The 17,305-nt window shown below is 40.5% G+C and overlaps 1 protein-coding gene across 2 annotated transcripts in view; it reads left to right on the top strand.

Moving 5' to 3' along the window:
- LOC132133109 (nuclear receptor ROR-alpha A) overlaps nucleotides 1-17,305 on the top strand; it is a 282,503-nt gene that overhangs the window by 255,137 nt on the left and 10,061 nt on the right. For both annotated transcript variants that reach the window (XM_059545830.1, XM_059545831.1), the window contains 5 exons: nucleotides 10,941-11,026; nucleotides 12,450-12,591; nucleotides 15,458-15,853; nucleotides 16,561-16,682; nucleotides 17,066-17,198. In XM_059545830.1, coding sequence (XP_059401813.1) covers nucleotides 10,941-11,026; nucleotides 12,450-12,591; nucleotides 15,458-15,853; nucleotides 16,561-16,682; nucleotides 17,066-17,198 — 879 coding nt within the window. The remainder of the gene's footprint in view (nucleotides 1-10,940; nucleotides 11,027-12,449; nucleotides 12,592-15,457; nucleotides 15,854-16,560; nucleotides 16,683-17,065; nucleotides 17,199-17,305) is intronic.

The raw sequence follows: 17,305 nt of genomic DNA, 5'->3' as shown, positions 1-17,305 counted from the left end.
TTGACTTTCTTTCGTCAAAAGAAGATATGAAGGATGTTTCAACCACTTTTTGTCCATACAATGAAAGTCAGTGGGGTCCAAATAGTAACTTGGGACCCCATCGATTTCCACTGTATGAAATATATATATATGTGTGTGTATATATTTTTATACAGGTGTGGAATGACATAAAGGTGAGAAAACGATAACCGAATTAGCATTTTTACTTGAATTAACGATAAAAAGTTAGCATGAATTGATTGAGTGAAACAGGTTATTAAATAAGACAAATGTGAGACAGAACTTTATTTGATCAATTGGGATACAGTGGATTGCAAAAATTGATCATTGTACACCAGAATGCAAGAACCAGGCCAACAGTGATTTTGCTTAAACAGTGGCTAAATTCTGTTAATGGTGACATCGGTGGACAAGTTGCGATAATTTAGGCTTTTTTAAGAAGAATGAGTATCAATGAATCATTCACAATAAGACCAGGAATGTGTTAAGAATGTAAATACACCCTTAAAAGTAAATGTTCTTTCTTGGGATCTATGAAGAACCTTTAAAATCCATGGAACCTTTCCATCGCCCAAAAGTTCTTTATAGTGAAGGTCCTTCACATTGAGAAGAACCATTCACAAGTAGGTTCTTTCTATGGAATCACTGTGAAAACCACCTTTTGGAACCTTTATTTCTCCATCCACACAGGTTGTTTAAATTTTCTACAAAATAATATTCAGCACCACACTGTAATCTAATCACTTTTGAAACTGCTTTACCAGACACGTATGTGTTCAGCTCGGTCTTGCGCAGTGATTACAGCCTGTTTGGTGGATCTGTGGCGAGTGGAACCACGGGCTGCTGTGAATGAAACATTGTATAGTCAGGTGTTCGAGACCCAGCTGCAGGTCTGCTCATCGTGTCCCATTGGCTCGGTCCATTAGGAAACCCAGCTGGAAATGTATTTCTGCCCTGAGTCAATCAGGTTTGGGATTGGTGTGTATGGGGGGGTTAAAGTATTAGTTGGAATACCAGCACACACACTCCTTCCTAAAGATAGTGGCTTACAGATGTGCATTTCTTCTCATTTACCACTTGTTTTGATAGCATTGGATACACACACTACTTGATTTTCATCCTGTCTCAATCAAACATTTTGGTTTTTCTCGCAGAACCATAGTAAGCGAATTACTTTTTTTTAATGCAAAAAATGTCCTCAAAGAAACACCACCAGGTTCAGTTAACCCAAAACCAGCCTAATTACACACCACATCCTTAAAACCCGATAACTGGACTAGACATTCAGGCAGCTAATCGGTTCAGAAAATATTTAATTTTGCACATCTCTAATCCACAGCCATGATGCAGCAAAGGAGATATGCGCAAAGGTTTTCCCAGTATAATTGTGCATGAATATATATATTTATTCCTAGGTGTTTTATTTTTTCATTCATTGTGCCGGATTGGCTTCCCTGAGAGCTCGGTGTGATCTGATTGGTGTTAAACTAAAGCACTCAGTTGTGGGAGATTGAAGCTCCCAATCGATGATTAAATAAGCCATACAGGGCTCAAATTCATATTGCATGTTAGAGATCAGCGCCGGCCTTGTCTGCCCAGCTGGTAGAGTCCCATTCGTACTTGTAAGTTGTCCGGAAACTGGTTGCAGATGAGGGAAAAAACATCTACCAACACAGAAAAAAAATGGCTCCAAAAATGGCTTGTCTGATGTTTCAGCTTCAGTGATTCTAAGCCTCAGCGATGTGCAACGTCAAGCGTTGACACACACGGCATTCTTAAACAGAAATAGACAATGGCAAGCTCTCCCTCAACTGTGCAAAATTTTCCGTCATATTATAGCGTGTTTACAAACAAATTATGCATTTAGACTTGGTCTAAATTCTGTTTTATGTTCGATATGATTGCAGTAATGACTTCGGCTCGTTTTCAAATCGAAGATAAATGTTTATGCATGTGGAAGGTTTGCCTGCGTTTGATTTGTGTTTGTTGGAGCAACACGGCACAGACGGTGCAATGCAAATGCCCTCCCCCCACTTCTCTCTCAATCTTTACCATCTTCCTTTCTGTGTCTCTCGTTCTCCTGGGATTCAGGTGCACGGTGACACAGCGAGAGGTGGCGTGCCCTGTGGCTCTAGACTTCCTTGCTCCGATAGAAACACTTTGCCTGTCACTGAACAGAGAAGGACAGGAGGAAAGAAAGATCGAGACAGACGGAAGGAGAGAGAAAAAGTGTGTCGGGGCAGGGTGGAGGAGTGAGTTTGGCACGCACACACTCCTCTCCGCGCAACTTGTCTGCATCGTAACCCCCATCCTTTTGTTCTGTTCCCCTGAGTGCAGTCGCGCTCATACTTGCAGCCATAAAGCTCGTCAATCTTTGCCACAAAATGCATAAATGAGGACAAGGGCTGGGCTATATAGCTGAAAAGAATTATTTTGATATTTTTCATTCTTATTTGATGTACGAGATGTATGTCATGATTTATATATTTGCTCGAAAATATTAGCTTTTTTAAAACAAAAAAACTATTTCAACCAACCTAACATGGTAGAACATACAACATAACCAGTAGATTGAAACACTAAAATATTTTTTAACTAAATTCACGCATAAATGAAAAATAAAATAATTATATATATATATTTATTTGAGTTTACAAAGTGTTGACAAACAATTATACAATTTAATTCACTTTATTAATACTTTATTTTTATTTAATTATTTATTTATTTATTAATACAGTAATTGTATTATTTATTTATTTATTATCCTATTATTATATAATATTGAATTCATAAATAATTATTATTTTAGAATTGCATGAAAAATGAAGTTATGCAAACCTGCTCCAATAGTTACACACACATACAGTATTTATATATTTAATATGATGCAAAATATAAAGTGCATTTATATTTTTATAAATATAAATATTTATATACGTATTATGTATATTAATGTGTATATATAGCTATATATTTAGATATTTTTAGATATATTTAAATTTGTGCAGGATAAGTTATTACACATTACTTTTAGATAATATTGTAGATTTAGACTACAGAAATACATTTAAATATGTTAATGTTTAATGTGAATCATTTAACGTGTATATGCAATACCTGCACATAAAAATAATAATAATAACACACAGGCACTTGTTGTAAAGTGAGATGTCCCTTTACTGCTGACTAGGAAACACTCCTGCTCTACTCAGCCCTGCTGTACATGGCATGTCAAAATGCATTTGACTGAGCTGGTTGGGTACATCTAGAGGTACGGTAACACAAGCTGCTGTGTTTGCTGGGAGGGATCTTGAGTTTTGTGTGTGGCACTGAAAAATTAATGGCCTCATACACAAACAAACACATAGATGCATGCATGAGTTACACCTGAAAGCTGCCCAAAGGCAAGCAGCCAGCACTGGGTCGAACCCAGCACTTCAGCGATTTACAGGAGCAACAAGAGGAAAAGGATAAGAAGTTAATGTCTCAGCCTCTCTTTCACTCACTCACTCACTCACTCATCCATATCTCCTCTGATCTTCTCGGCTCTCCGGCGGTCTCAAGTGACGGTGGATCATGGCGGCAGACAGTGATTAAACACAAGGAATTAAACAGGACACACAAACAATCGTGTGCACAGGCTAACAAACAAGCCCATATGATCAAAATGGCTGTCTGCACTTGAAACTACCTTTCTTTTTTTTGGGTGTACAATTTGTAGCTTTTACAGTAGCGTTCAGCGTGATTTGCGATAAGCAAGGACACATGGTAATAGCTCAACATGATAAAAATTAACAAATTACATATTTATGTTAAAAATGGAGAAAAAAAGGTAATTGCAACTTTACATCAAAATTCTGAGAATTGTTATAAACTCAGAATTGTAGATATACTCTCAAAATTGTGAGACATAAACTTGTAATTTATGAGAAGAAAAGTCAGAATTCTGAGAAAGTTAAAATTGCATAAATTCAACTTGCAAGACTGGGGGGAAAGAAGAATTGCGAGAGATAAACAGAATTGCAAAATGCAAACTCGGAATAAAGCAATCTTTTGAAGCTGACATTCAAATAACCTTCCCCTGATTCAGCTGAAAGGTAAAAAAAATAAATAAATAATAATAATAATAATAAAAGATTTTATTTTATTTTATTATTTTTTTAAGCTACTTGGCCAAATTACATAAGTGCGATTCTAGACTATTGCAATAAAATCAGCTAATCTCGTAAATCAAGCAGAAGCCAGTATATTCCGTAAACTGGAGTTCTTCCCACTGACATATTTTCTTAAACCTACTTACACGAATAGCACCAGCGGTTTGTGTCGTACTGAAAAGGGCACTTGATTATGTACACAGACTTCATTATTTACAGAAACAATCTGGAACAGCAATGAAACATTTCAGAGGAATTTACTTAAACTGCCGTTTGTCCGTGTTTTCTGGCCTGGAGGACCGTTGTTAATCTGGCTGTAATGTGGCGCTTTGCGCAATTTCAGCATGGCTGTCCAATCACTTACATAATCCCCTGACATGAGCCCACTGGCTTGCGTCATTTGGTCACTGACAGCTGTCAACACACAACCACATTAGCAGCCTCCTACACACACAGTGCGGTCTACTGTCATTGCCATATTTAAAGGTGCAGTATGCTATATTTGCACTACTAATGGTCCAAAACTAAATTGCAAAGATAGCTTGACTGTTCAAACAGGCAGCAGCATCCTAAACTCATGCCTTTGGTTGAGCCAAATGTTGCAGTGGGATCACTCTAACAAATATAATTTTTTAGTTTGGTGCTGCTAGTGGTGTAAAATTGCAACAATGCAGCTTTAAGAAAAAACTAGCGTCTTTAGTGATTAGCATCTACTGCTATTTCTAATTTTATCAGGCAAAGACTCGCTGTCTGCACTTGCATTGGTAGTCACGTCACTGTTCTTTTGAATAAAGTGTTCATTTTAAGCCGAAAGTGTACTTACATTTTTACACATTCGGTAGAATATACATACAGTTCACACAATGTACATTTTGGCATTAGCATAGTACACACATATATTATATGTTTGCAGCCAGATTTTTCAAACTGTGCATATTCTTTACACACAGCTCGCACATGCGCCTTGAATTTTTTTGTGCTAATTAGTTGCACTTGCCTGTTGTTTCTCAGTCAAAAAAAATGAATGAGATAGAAAACAACAAATTACTGGAGACACAGGAACAATAGATGTCCACAATGTGTGAGGAATTTTAGAGATGCATCAACTTTTTAGCATCTTTTTTTTAACACTAATAACTTCTAGGAAAAAAAATACACAAGCATTGGACAAGGATGATAATTTCTAGTGTGCATAGTCACCTGTGTTTACATACCATATCGAAATGAGAACACTTTGAAAGGCTACACATTCAGCTGTCCGCATATGCTAAGCGTTTGCATCAAATTTGAAGTATATTTCGGACTTTAGTTGTACTTCAAGTGGTCGCTGTCACCAGAAATTGACAACTTGCAATGTAAATGAATGACTCCTGGTTGTTTTGTCACTGGAAGGTCACTGTGAACACTGCTTTAGGTCTTCATGGTTTTGATTTCATTCATTAGTAAACAATTCTGAAACTATTTAAAAGTGTAAACACTAATAGATTTGGCCAAAAAGTGTTAGCTATAAACGACTGTGTTTGGTGTACTAGTGTAATGGGTTAAATTCTCAGCTTTATGAGTATGTGTCTGTAATAATATCAACCTTCATATTCATCCGGAAGAAGGAGGCGGGAACCGGCGGACAATCAAAAACATTTTAATAACAAAATAAACACAAAAACAGCGCACCAGCCCCTCACGGACGACTGGTGCGCGCAAATAAAACCCAAAACACAACTAAAAGCCCAGGCCTGGTCCTCTCTCGTCCTTCACTGTCGTCGCTCCAGTTTTATATCCTTCCATCTCCTCCATGGGCCTCGAGACCGGTGGGACGAACAGGTGTAGTTCATCTCCAATCACTCCCCCGGCCTCGCTCCCATGTCCCTCGGCCCCGCCCCACTCGTCACAGTGTCCTTAAAGCATAAGCAGATAATCCTAAACTCACCAGGTTATGTCAACAATTCAGCAAGATTTTAGCCCAGACTGATTAACTAGAGGCATTTCGTGCTGATTTTCATGCAGGGGGAAATGTGCGGCAAATGCGATGTTAGAGCTTTGGCCCATCATTAGTCGCCTAGCTTGATTTTCAGCACACCAGACAAGCAATATCATCAACGTCTTTGTGCAGAAACAGAAATCAAGATGTTTTTATACTGCTAAACAGAAAAAAAGCCATACAATTTTGTATGCGCAGACAGCAATGAGCACTCTGGAGAAGTTAGCGATCAACCCTCCCCCCACTTGCCACCTCCTGCAATCCTCCATTAGCAAGTGAACATTCCTGAATATTTCACACGCCAATATATTGTGTCAACATAACACTTTTCGCCTCACTCTCAGAATGAAGCTCCTCAGATACAAATGAGGTGAGAGTGCTTTTAAGAAGCGCTCAGCATGGAGAATGAGCGCCTTTGTGATGCTGATGTCAGCTCTAATGCGCTAAAGAATACAGAGCAACTGTGACAGTTAGCGCTGAGGCGTTAGCTGCGTTATGGCGAAATGATTATTGTCTCTACTTTTTGATGAGCAACCTTTTGATGCTGTTTTCATTTTTTGTGGCTTTATTTGAGAATAAAGAATTGAATTAAAGTGTGAATGTGTCCCAACTTTAGCAGAGGAAAATGAGGGACTGTCACTGTTTCATTACCTTTTTGAAAAATAACCATGTTTTTTTCTACAAATAAAACCAGAAAAACATGGTTAATAGTTAAACCATGGAAACATGCTACACTAACCAAACGACAATAATGTCATACTAAAATGTCACACAACCGTACATATCATTAATGTGCAGTCTAGCAGTCTAGCCTAGCTTAGCATATAACGCAACAAAGAGCTATTTTATTCTCACACAGTTCACATGAAAGGTGTCTGTATTTCATATTCAAATTTGTTTTCCATTGTAATCTGTCATGTTTAAGTGTTTGTTGTGTGTTAAACTAATTCAAATGCAGTAGCCTAGCTAAATTACATATGTGACAAATGCCATTTTACCGGTACATGGATTTTATACAGAATACAGCTTTTTCTCTTAAATATCAAATGATCATATGCGGCCTTAAATGTGAGACACATTATTGCTGTTTCTCACAGTTGTGGCGAAGCATAGCTAAGCAGTCTCAGAGAGTTAGTTGGACTGTAACGGCTAATGGTGTGCTATGAAATATGGCCTCAGTCTGAATTTATGTGCATGAACTATGTGCTGTACCAATTAAAATGGCCATTTGGAGAGTAAGTGACAAGTGTGTTTGATGTTAGCAGAAACTGAGGGGCTTCTGTTAGCAAGAGCAGGGGCTTTTCTCCCATGAGGTCTGATTTGAGGGCTGTAAAGGGCAAGGCAGAGACAGGGTCTGATTGCGATTTGGATGTAGAATGAGAGAGAGGGATGGAGGGCGATAGACAGCGAGAAAGATAGCATTAGCAGAGAGAGGGAACAGCAAAGTGACACGTCACTCCTCCTCAGGGCTCTGTCTCGCTGTCAGCTCTGACTCAGTGACCTTGAAGTGGGCTCCAGGAAGTCACAACAGAGAGGACCGAACTAACAAGCTGCATCAGATTAGCTTTTTCTCACCAAACATTTCAATGTAGGCGCTATAGGAGTCAGTTAGTGCAGGGTTTGATCTTTAACATAACCGTGGCTCTATGCCCTTTTACTGTGCACTTTCATTTGAATAACTCTGTGTGTATCTTTGATGTAGCCCCTAGGCTGAGACTATCTATCTATCTATCTATCTATCTATCTATCTATCTATCTATCTATCTATCTGTCTATCTGTCTATCTGTCTATCTGTCTATCTGTCTGTCTGTCTGTCTGTCTGTCTGTCTGTCTGTCTGTCTGTCTATCTAATCTGTCCCCTCTCTCTCTCTCTCTCTCTCTCTCTCTCTCTCTCTCTCTCTCTCTCTCTCTCTCTCTCTATATATATATATATATATATATATATATATATATATATATATATATATATAGTTTATTTACTTCTAGAGCACATTTTATATATATATATATATATATATAAATGATAGTGACCATAAAAACATGGCAGCATATAAAAATATAGTAATACCATAGTAGTTTATCCCTAAAGGTTTTTCAGTTATCTAATGTTGGCAAATACCATCCTGTAAACATGTGGAACGGTTCATTCGAGCAACTGAATATCTCAGTGTATGTTATTAGGCGAGTGTGTTTGTACTGGAGCTGGATAAATTACTCCCCATCCTAATCTTGCTGTGAGGATTTTTTTTTTATTTTAGCAGAACAATTTTGGTTTAGCGCTTTCCGTAGACAAAGGAAGCTCGGATCCAGCACGGCAACCCACAGCGGGATCCAGGCAGGAGACAAAGAGCTTTGTGAGTGTTTCATGTGGAGGCTTGGCGAGAGGGAGAGTAGAGCAAAAATTGGAACTAGGCGGACCCAAACTTGAGTGCCCATTATGCCCTCTTCACTCCCCGCATTGTCAACTGATGTGGCATGAGCTTCGTCAGCAAGTGTACCCGCTTCTCTCCGGCTAAAACCGAGGGCCCTCTGAGCAGGGCCTAGGGAGGGACTCAGATAGGAGCACGGCGGCTAGCCCCGCAGGCTCGAACCTGCAGCCTGCTAGCCTGTGATGCCAGCAGTGCGGAGGCGCAAGCTGCTTCAGCCTTTAGGGCAGGCTGGGATTATGAGCCTGGGAAAGACGGTACTCTCAGCCCTAGACTGCCACCTATTGACAGGGGCCTGGTACTGCAGTTTCTCTCCTGGACTTCAACCACAGCCAGCCTTAATTACAGCATGCTTCAGTTGTTGTGAGTGCATGTCAGAACAAATTATGTAAGTAATGAGGCTGAAAATGCTAAAGGAGTAGGAACACACTGGCGCGCTAATGCTCATGCCGAGAGAACACAAATACAAACAACAGTGCAATAGCTACATTTTTTTTTTTTTTGTGCAACGCAACAGAGAAGAAATAATTATAGTTTCCATTAATGATAAAATAACATGATCTGTAATATGAATAAGCAAATCTGGCAATTCTAGTGAAAAAGCTCTCCTGACGATAAAACAATTTATATCAGCAAACACCATGCCGCCCAACTTGAAATGCACGCTGTTATGCTGTTTACAGACATGTTGACTGGTGTACTGGCTGTCAGCATACAGGGTCAGTGGATCATCTGAGAGAGAGACCCTTGGCCGCAACGTTGATATTATCCAGATGACACACCAGGAGCTCGAAGGCAGATGATGAAATGGGCTGCTGCGGATACATCGCACAGTGGTGGCAAATTTGATGCATGCAAATTAATTCTGTACGATTAGATTTATAGGGTTCACTAAAACATTATCAAGCCACAGTATTTTGGCTGGAGGTAGGAAAGTAGCTGCGGGGGAACTTTGGCTTGGGATCTAAGGGAACTAGAGGGAGCAATTTCTGTCAACTAGAAATAAAATGCTTGGGCTCCATTAAACAGTGACTGTTCAGCATGTGCTCTTGTGTGGTAAGGTCTATTTTGCAATGGCCAGAGTTTTGGTTAAGGTCCTTTGATGTGATTATATTGCCGTGGCCTTTGCTTTGAGATGCCTGACTTTTATCAAGTAGTCTTTTAAGAAACTTGTCCCAGGTTTTATATGAATCAATATCTGCAAGTGTAGTTTTCTAGAGTAGTAGTTAACTTATAAATAGGTGTTCTGTCATCTTTTATTTCATCACGTTGTTCCAAACCTGTATGACTGACTTTCTTGCGTGGAACACAAAATGAGATGTTTAGAAGAATGTTCACGCTGCTCTTTTCCATACATTGAAAGTAAACAGGCACTATGGGTTGTCAAAAAGCTCAATTAAAGCTGTCCAACTTCCTATATCCTGTATTATAATTATATTCTAACTTCTCTGAAGTTATGGGGTATATTAGTCTGAAGAATCAATTTTCTGCAGCAGCTTTCGAATCTAATTTACATTCATGTATATTTCAGATATAGTGTATAAAATAATTTCATGCTAGGGTCGGCATCAATAATGGCAAATGTTATTGTGTCTCAAAACCAATCATAACTACCAAGTAAATAACTTATGTTGATTTGGATGAAAGCATATGCTAAATGCATAAATATAAACTTAAGATATGATAACAAAGTTTAATTTTTTTTTTTTTGGTCACTATTCACTTTCATTGTATGGAAAAGAGCAGGGTGTAGATTCTGCTAAACATCTGCTTTTGTGTTCCACAAAAAAAGTAAAAGTCACATCGGTTTCCAATGATGAGGGAGAGTAAATTATAACAAAATGTTTATTTTTGGGGTAAAGATTCTTTTAAATGTAGTAAAAAAGCCTTTCTTCACTCTAAACTTTATAGAGATGTAGTTGTGTTTTCCCTCATCAAATACTTAAGTCTTCTTATTATCATATTCTCTTTGTGTCAGTGCTAGGCCTCTTGGACTGTGTCTCATGGTAACAAAATTATCCACGTAGTTTTAGCAGTTTTTAAGCAGCTTTGAACCGATATTCCAGTGGTGGAAAGGTTGGGTTTCTCCTGATATCACTGCCCAAAGGCTCTGCGGGGAACAGTGGCACTTTTTTGTGATTGCATTTGTTTCTAAATCACGGGCTGACATCACGTTTGCTGTGCTTTTTGAGGGTTTGCTGTTTAAAGTCGGGATGGCCTCCTCCAAACACGCCGCAGCCGATGGTGGCAGGGACGTGATGCGTTTGAAGCTCGCCGCCGTTTCATGTCGCAACATGCAGCCGCGGAGGAGGTGTTGCGCGGTGACTGGTGACAGTGAAAAATCCTGACAGTATCTTCTCTCTTTTCTTTCTCCGCAGCTCAAATCGAAATAATTCCCTGCAAGATCTGTGGAGACAAATCATCAGGCATCCATTATGGCGTGATAACGTGTGAGGGCTGCAAGGTAAGAAGCTAAACAACCCTGTCAGCGCGTGTCTGACAAAGAAAAAGCGGGAAAAGCCAACAAATGAGACATTCTGGAAAATAACAGAGAAGTTTCTTTCGGATTATTGTCTAAGCAAGAAAAATGTACTATTGTGCTTACAGGACTTACAGAATTCACACTCTAGAGTGTTAACTCACATAGTCAGGTTGAAATGTTGCTAAAATCGTCACAATTACAATACAACAACAATATAATCCCTGTGTCTTGTCTTTCTTTACCTTTTTCTGCACTTTTTTTTTATAAGACTGTCAAAAACGGAAGCGCTTTGGATCACAGCACATCGTTAGCAGTTTTGCCACCACGTCCTCCCCCACTTCGTTCCCACCGAAGCTCATTTTTGTGCATTTTTCATACACGCCATCCACTCAGCAAAGAGGAATTTTGTGCTTATTGTGTATTCCTGTTGGCTGCCTGTCACCGGAGCGACTCGTTAGCATTCCGCAAGCGGGCTCGGCAGAAACGAACGTGGGGACGCGGTTCCTGAACGGCGTGTATTTTATTTATTTATTTTTTCCCACACAAAAGACAGACTCTCTGCTCAGCATCTCCCTCCGTCACTCACTCGGCGGCAGAAACATGCAACCCTGAAGAATAAACTGCTGAAATGTGTCTTTAATGGTTACTAATTACTCGAGGCACAGAGACATTTAATGATATGTGCGAGCACACCGCTCCGGCCCATAAATCATAGCATTATTAAGGAGCGCTGCTTGTCACCGGCAGTCCTACCCTGCTTTCATAATGGCTGCCATTAGAAAGCAACTTGGCAGCTGTCAGCTGTTTTCTAGTAATTAAACAGCCAATGAGCAACTAATTAAGACATATGTGTATGGAGCTGTGGAGTGGGGTGTGTTAATGATGAGCTGGAATCAATTCATTAAGTCAAAGGGATGCGAAATCAACTCAACGTGGGCGCCTGCTCATTCCCCCTTCGCGGCACCCACCGGGTTCAGGCTCTGTTATTCAACATTAATAACCTCGCACAAACTCTCCATTATTTACTACCTTTCTCGCCCGTCTCGGAGCTCAGTGACATATGTGCTGTTCAGATGCATCTCGACTAAAGATGAACACGTCTGTATGATCGAGACAAGCGTTTGTAGAGTTGCCAACATCTGTTCAGAGTTTGCCACAGACAGGTTGTTCTTTTGAGAACTTCATGTGAAATATGCCTTTTGTAAGGTATAGAAACATGTCGATCCATCTGAGGTCAATTCACCAGCGTTATTAAAATAATGAATGCTAAGTGAAAAATATATAAACAACTTATTTTAATTCAGGTAGTTCCCAAGGAGACATTTCTTATTTTCCTGAAGTAAATATGGTTGATTTGTGAATGGTTAACTAACCTTCACTCTGTATGTCTCTCTCGGGCCTGTAGGGTTTCTTCAGGAGGAGTCAGCAGAGCAATGCGGCGTACTCATGCCCGCGTCAGAAGAACTGTCTGATTGACCGCACCAGCCGGAACCGCTGCCAGCACTGCAGGCTGCAGAAGTGTCTGGCCGTGGGCATGTCACGTGACGGTAAGCCCGTGTCCAGTACAGCAGGCACCAGAGGGAAAACACAGATCTCCACAGTCTCCACAGATACAGAACATCAAATGCATGCAAAATACCAAATAAATCAGCGTGTAAAGTGAACGTGCAACATGACAGCGAGTTTTTTTTACTAGCTACAGTTAAAGAAAAACCTTGAGTGCAATGAATAGTGTAAAAGGGAGACATATCATGGACAATTTGTCAACCAACATTGTCGAAAAGTTGGATATACAGGCATCACAGGATGCATCTGTGAATAATTAAATTAAATTATTTTAGATTTAGTGTATTTTATTATTATTATAACAGCAAGTAGCTTTTATTAAATGAGCATCATTAAAACAGGCTCATTAAAACCAATGCAGGTGAGCAGCATTAAAGGGAGCACAGGTGATGGTATGTTTGTGTGTGTGTGTGTGTGTGTGTGTGTGTGTGTGTGTGTGTGTGTGTGTGTGGCGCGTGTGTGTGTGTGTGTGTGTGTGTGTGTGTGTGTGTGTGTGTGTCGAGGCCCCCTACTGGGCCTCCGGCTGGGCTGTGTGACTACGGCCCGTGACAGGAGGATGAAATCAGGCCAGGTCTTCCGAGTCTACCAGGCTGCTCTCTCACACACAACCAGGACAGGCAAGGTGACTTCTGACTTCACTCTGACTGAAGCTCACCAGTCCCCATCTGCCTTCCCTTTACAGGCACAGAGACGCAGAGCCACCCAGACACACACATGTCTGAGACAACATTAGGCCTCCACTCTGAGTCATTCATATGCCTCATATTCAGCGTTGATCCTGTGCCTCTTCTAAAATCCTCACTTGTCTCCTCATGTCTTGTCTCTGTCCTGCCTGACTTTACCTCAGGTCTCTTTTTGTTTCTTTTGTCTTATCTTTTTTCCTCCCGTTTAATCTGATTTCTCATTTCCAACTCTTCCCACTCATCAAATCGAATTTTTTTTATTGTCTCATTTCTTCTAATTTCTCCACTTCTTTCTTCAAATCTCACTTTGACTCCGTACCTCTCACTTTGTTCCTCACTTTGTTTTTCTCCTCTTCTCATGTTTCGTCTCCTCCTCTGTCTTCAAATCTCATCTTGTCTCCTCTTCACAAGTCAGGCCTGGTCTTATTTGATCTCCTCTTCTCATGTCTCAACTTTCCCAGTCCTGCCACGTTGTCTCTTCTCCTTGCCATATTTTATCTCATCTCTTTTACTACCCGAAGCTCTCCTCACATCTAGTCCTGTCTCCTAATGTCTCATCGTGTCTCCTCTCAGGCCTCACATGTCCTCTAGTTTTTCTCTCATCTCCTCTTTTCATATTGCAACTTCGTCTCCTCCCGCCTTCATCATCTCATTTCCTCTCTTCTGACCTTCACTCGTCTCCTTCCCTTTCTTTACGCCTTTCATTTTTCTTCTCTCCTCACATGTTGCCTCTTCTCCTGTCCTCCTCTTTTGTTATATCTCGTCCTGTCTGCTCTGGTCTCCTCTTGTCTCCAACAGTCAAAGCCCCTTGATCCCCTTCATTCACCACTAAACTCTCCAGTACATTTATCTCTTTTTTCATCTATTAGTAGATTAGTAGATCAGCTTTTCCTCTGCCAGGTGCCCTTTCTTTTTATGTACACTTGATCTCCACTTCTATCTGATCCTCTCTGTATGTCATCCCCAGCTTCCTGCTCTTCCAACACTCCTCCAGTTCAAAGACAGGCTGAAGCTGTAGCAGCTCTTTCTTTCTAAGCTAAACAGACTCTGCCACTTCCTCCAGGTGTTGCGAGTGAAGGCTGTTTCTTTTTGTGAGTGCTTGTAAATTGACGATTCATGCTAGTCAAGTCTTCTGTTCTTGGATCATTTTGGCAAGTAGAGAGCAGGAGAAAGCTAATGCTATTACCAAGTGGAGCTTTTTTGACTCAATACATGGCTAATACCCTTTGAGAGACATTAAAGCCTGCTCCTGGGAGATAGTTGTACTCTCCATGTCGCTATACTAGCTATAGTCTTCAGGGAAAAGAGATTGTGCCTTTTGTTGCTTCTTCAGTAACAACGGCTATGGAGTGAAGTCATCTTGTGCTGTTTTGTTGTGGTGGTTGGTAACCAAAAGTTTGCTGGTTTGATCAGCATAAACAGTGAGCAATGTGCCGCCACCATTGTCCAAAAGACACTTAAACTTACGTTGCACCAAAGGGAGGGTACCTGTAAAATATAATCAGGACCACTTTCGTCAAGTATATTTATTACAATTATATTGCATATAGTTATTGTTGTCTGTATGGTTATGTTCTGGCCAACAATCCACACGCCTGTCCATGCAGCCATGCTTGCACGGAGCGGGGAGAGCAGCAAGACAATTTAAATAGACTGCTTGTGATAGGTGTCAAGACTGGATTGGTACACATCAGGAACAGCTGACTGTCGGCTTATGCAAGCTTTCATTGACGTGGTCTGCCTGAACTAACGCGATGCTGAATTAAATTAAATTCAGTAGTCAAAGTCAGAGAAACAAGTCAACCCAGTGTACTCTCAAGGTAATTCGTAACTATTGTACATTTTGATGAACTGATGACTAGTTTGCATGACTTTTTGCATGTGTCATTTTTACATTTTCTGTAATACATCTGCTTATGCCCCACTGATGGTAAGTTTTAGGGGAGGACTTTCATGCTTACTCCTTTTCTTAAAAAACAAACTTAAATTTCAATATTAATTCATACGACTTTGCCACTTCATAAAATAGTTATGTTTTTCATATGAAAGGGTTGGTCAGCCAGCCTTGTAAGACTTTTTCTGAATGCATTTGATTATATTTAGCGAAGCGTTCACAATTTGTGAGTGATTTCTGTTATTAATGCACCATCTTTGCTCCTTACAGCGGTGAAGTTTGGCCGGATGTCTAAAAAACAGCGGGACAGCCTCTATGCGGAAGTGCAGAAACACCGGCTCCAGCAGCAACAGCGGGACCACCAGCAACAGCCTGGTGAGGCAGAGCCCCTCACCCCAACCTACGGCCTCTCCACCAATGGCCTGACCGAGCTCCATGATGATCTGAGCGGCTACATGAACGGACACACGCCCGATGGCACTAAGCCTGACTCGGGTGTCAGCAGCTTTTACCTGGACATCCAACCCTCTCCCGACCAGTCCGGCCTGGACATCAACGGCATCAAGCCAGAACCCATTTGTGACTTCACACCAGGCTCGGGCTTCTTCCCCTACTGTTCCTTCACAAATGGGGAGACATCCCCCACCGTTTCCATGGCCGAGTTGGGTAAGTAAGAATTCTGGATGGGTAGGAGATGGTACTAGGGGGAAGAACCCAACCATGGGGCAAACGTCGTTAAAGGTGTCTTAAAATAGCATTAGGTTGGAGACTCATCTCAAAGACTCATTAACAGAACCTCTTTTTTTTCTAATTAGTTTCCATTAATTAGGGCCAATCAGGATCCAGCAGGGCATGCACCAAGGGAAATATTTTTTTTAGCTTCCCCTCCTGCTCTGGGACTCCTTTTAACAGATGTGTTTTCAACATGATTGAATTTTTATACATTTGTTACCATGAATTTACACGCACTCCTCGCTTTTATACTTAAAGTACTTCCCTATTTTCCTCTTGTACAGAAACACAGACAGTCAACAAGCTTCTAAATCGACTTAAAATCACAAACCGCTACAGTGCAGCTCTTTGATTGGAGACACAAATAAAACACTGCATCTTTTGAAAGATCTTTTCCCTAAGCATATCTGTAAGCATAAATGAATCCGCCAGTAGGAAGAACCTTTTTGTAAGACTAATGGGAAACAAATGGCATCTTGTACCACATGTATATAAATACATGCATACATACATACATACACACACACACACACACATACATCTATATATACACATATATAGTACAGCTCAATATGTCTGTACTTTATGTGCATTCAGGCGCGACAGAGGTTTTTTTGAAGGTATTTTGCATTGTGTTTCAGAACATCTGGCCCAGAACATTTCCAAGTCCCACATGGAGACGTGTCAGTACCTGAGAGAAGAACTTCAGCAGATGACCTGGCAGGCGTTCCTTCAGGAGGAGGTGGAGAGCTACCAGAGCAAGGTAAACACACATGTTCTTCATGAGCCACATATGGTTGTTCAGAGGCTTTGGGCAGGGATGTTTGCAATATAAAGTCTTAACTTTCAGGGCCACTGATGAGGTGATGTTATGGGGATCGAAAATGTTCTGACTGGTTGCATTAGTAAGATGAACAGCCATTTAAGTGGCTACTTTAGAGTACTTTGTTTTCTTAAAATATGCTTTTGTTATATATTCTTATAATAAGTTTGTGGATGTTCGCCAATCATAAATGTTTTAGAAGGCGTTAAATGTACAGTATCAAATCCTTAGTGTGCTTAAGGGGGAAAAAAATTATTTAACTGCTAGTAAAAAAAAAATATGGCTGCTCGTTGAAACTAGTTATGTCATTTGTTTCCCTTCAGCCCAGGGAAGTCATGTGGCAGTTGTGTGCCATTAAAATCACAGAGGCCATCCAGTATGTGGTGGAGTTTGCCAAGCGCATCGATGGCTTCATGGAGCTCTGTCAGAATGATCAGATAGTGCTTCTCAAAGCAGGTAAAGTGTGTGTTCACATCACCATCATCTGATCCCGGCTTAGCTTACAGGGCGTAAACACCAATAATTCCTTGCCTGTGGCTACATTTTGAATAGCATACTTCTAG

Source organism: Carassius carassius, chromosome 50 (assembly GCF_963082965.1).
Source record: "Carassius carassius chromosome 50, fCarCar2.1, whole genome shotgun sequence".
In the NCBI taxonomy this organism is placed as follows: domain Eukaryota; kingdom Metazoa; phylum Chordata; class Actinopteri; order Cypriniformes; family Cyprinidae; genus Carassius; species Carassius carassius.
Note: the sequence above shows the minus strand (reverse complement) of the source record. Positions and strands in the feature narration are given on the sequence as shown.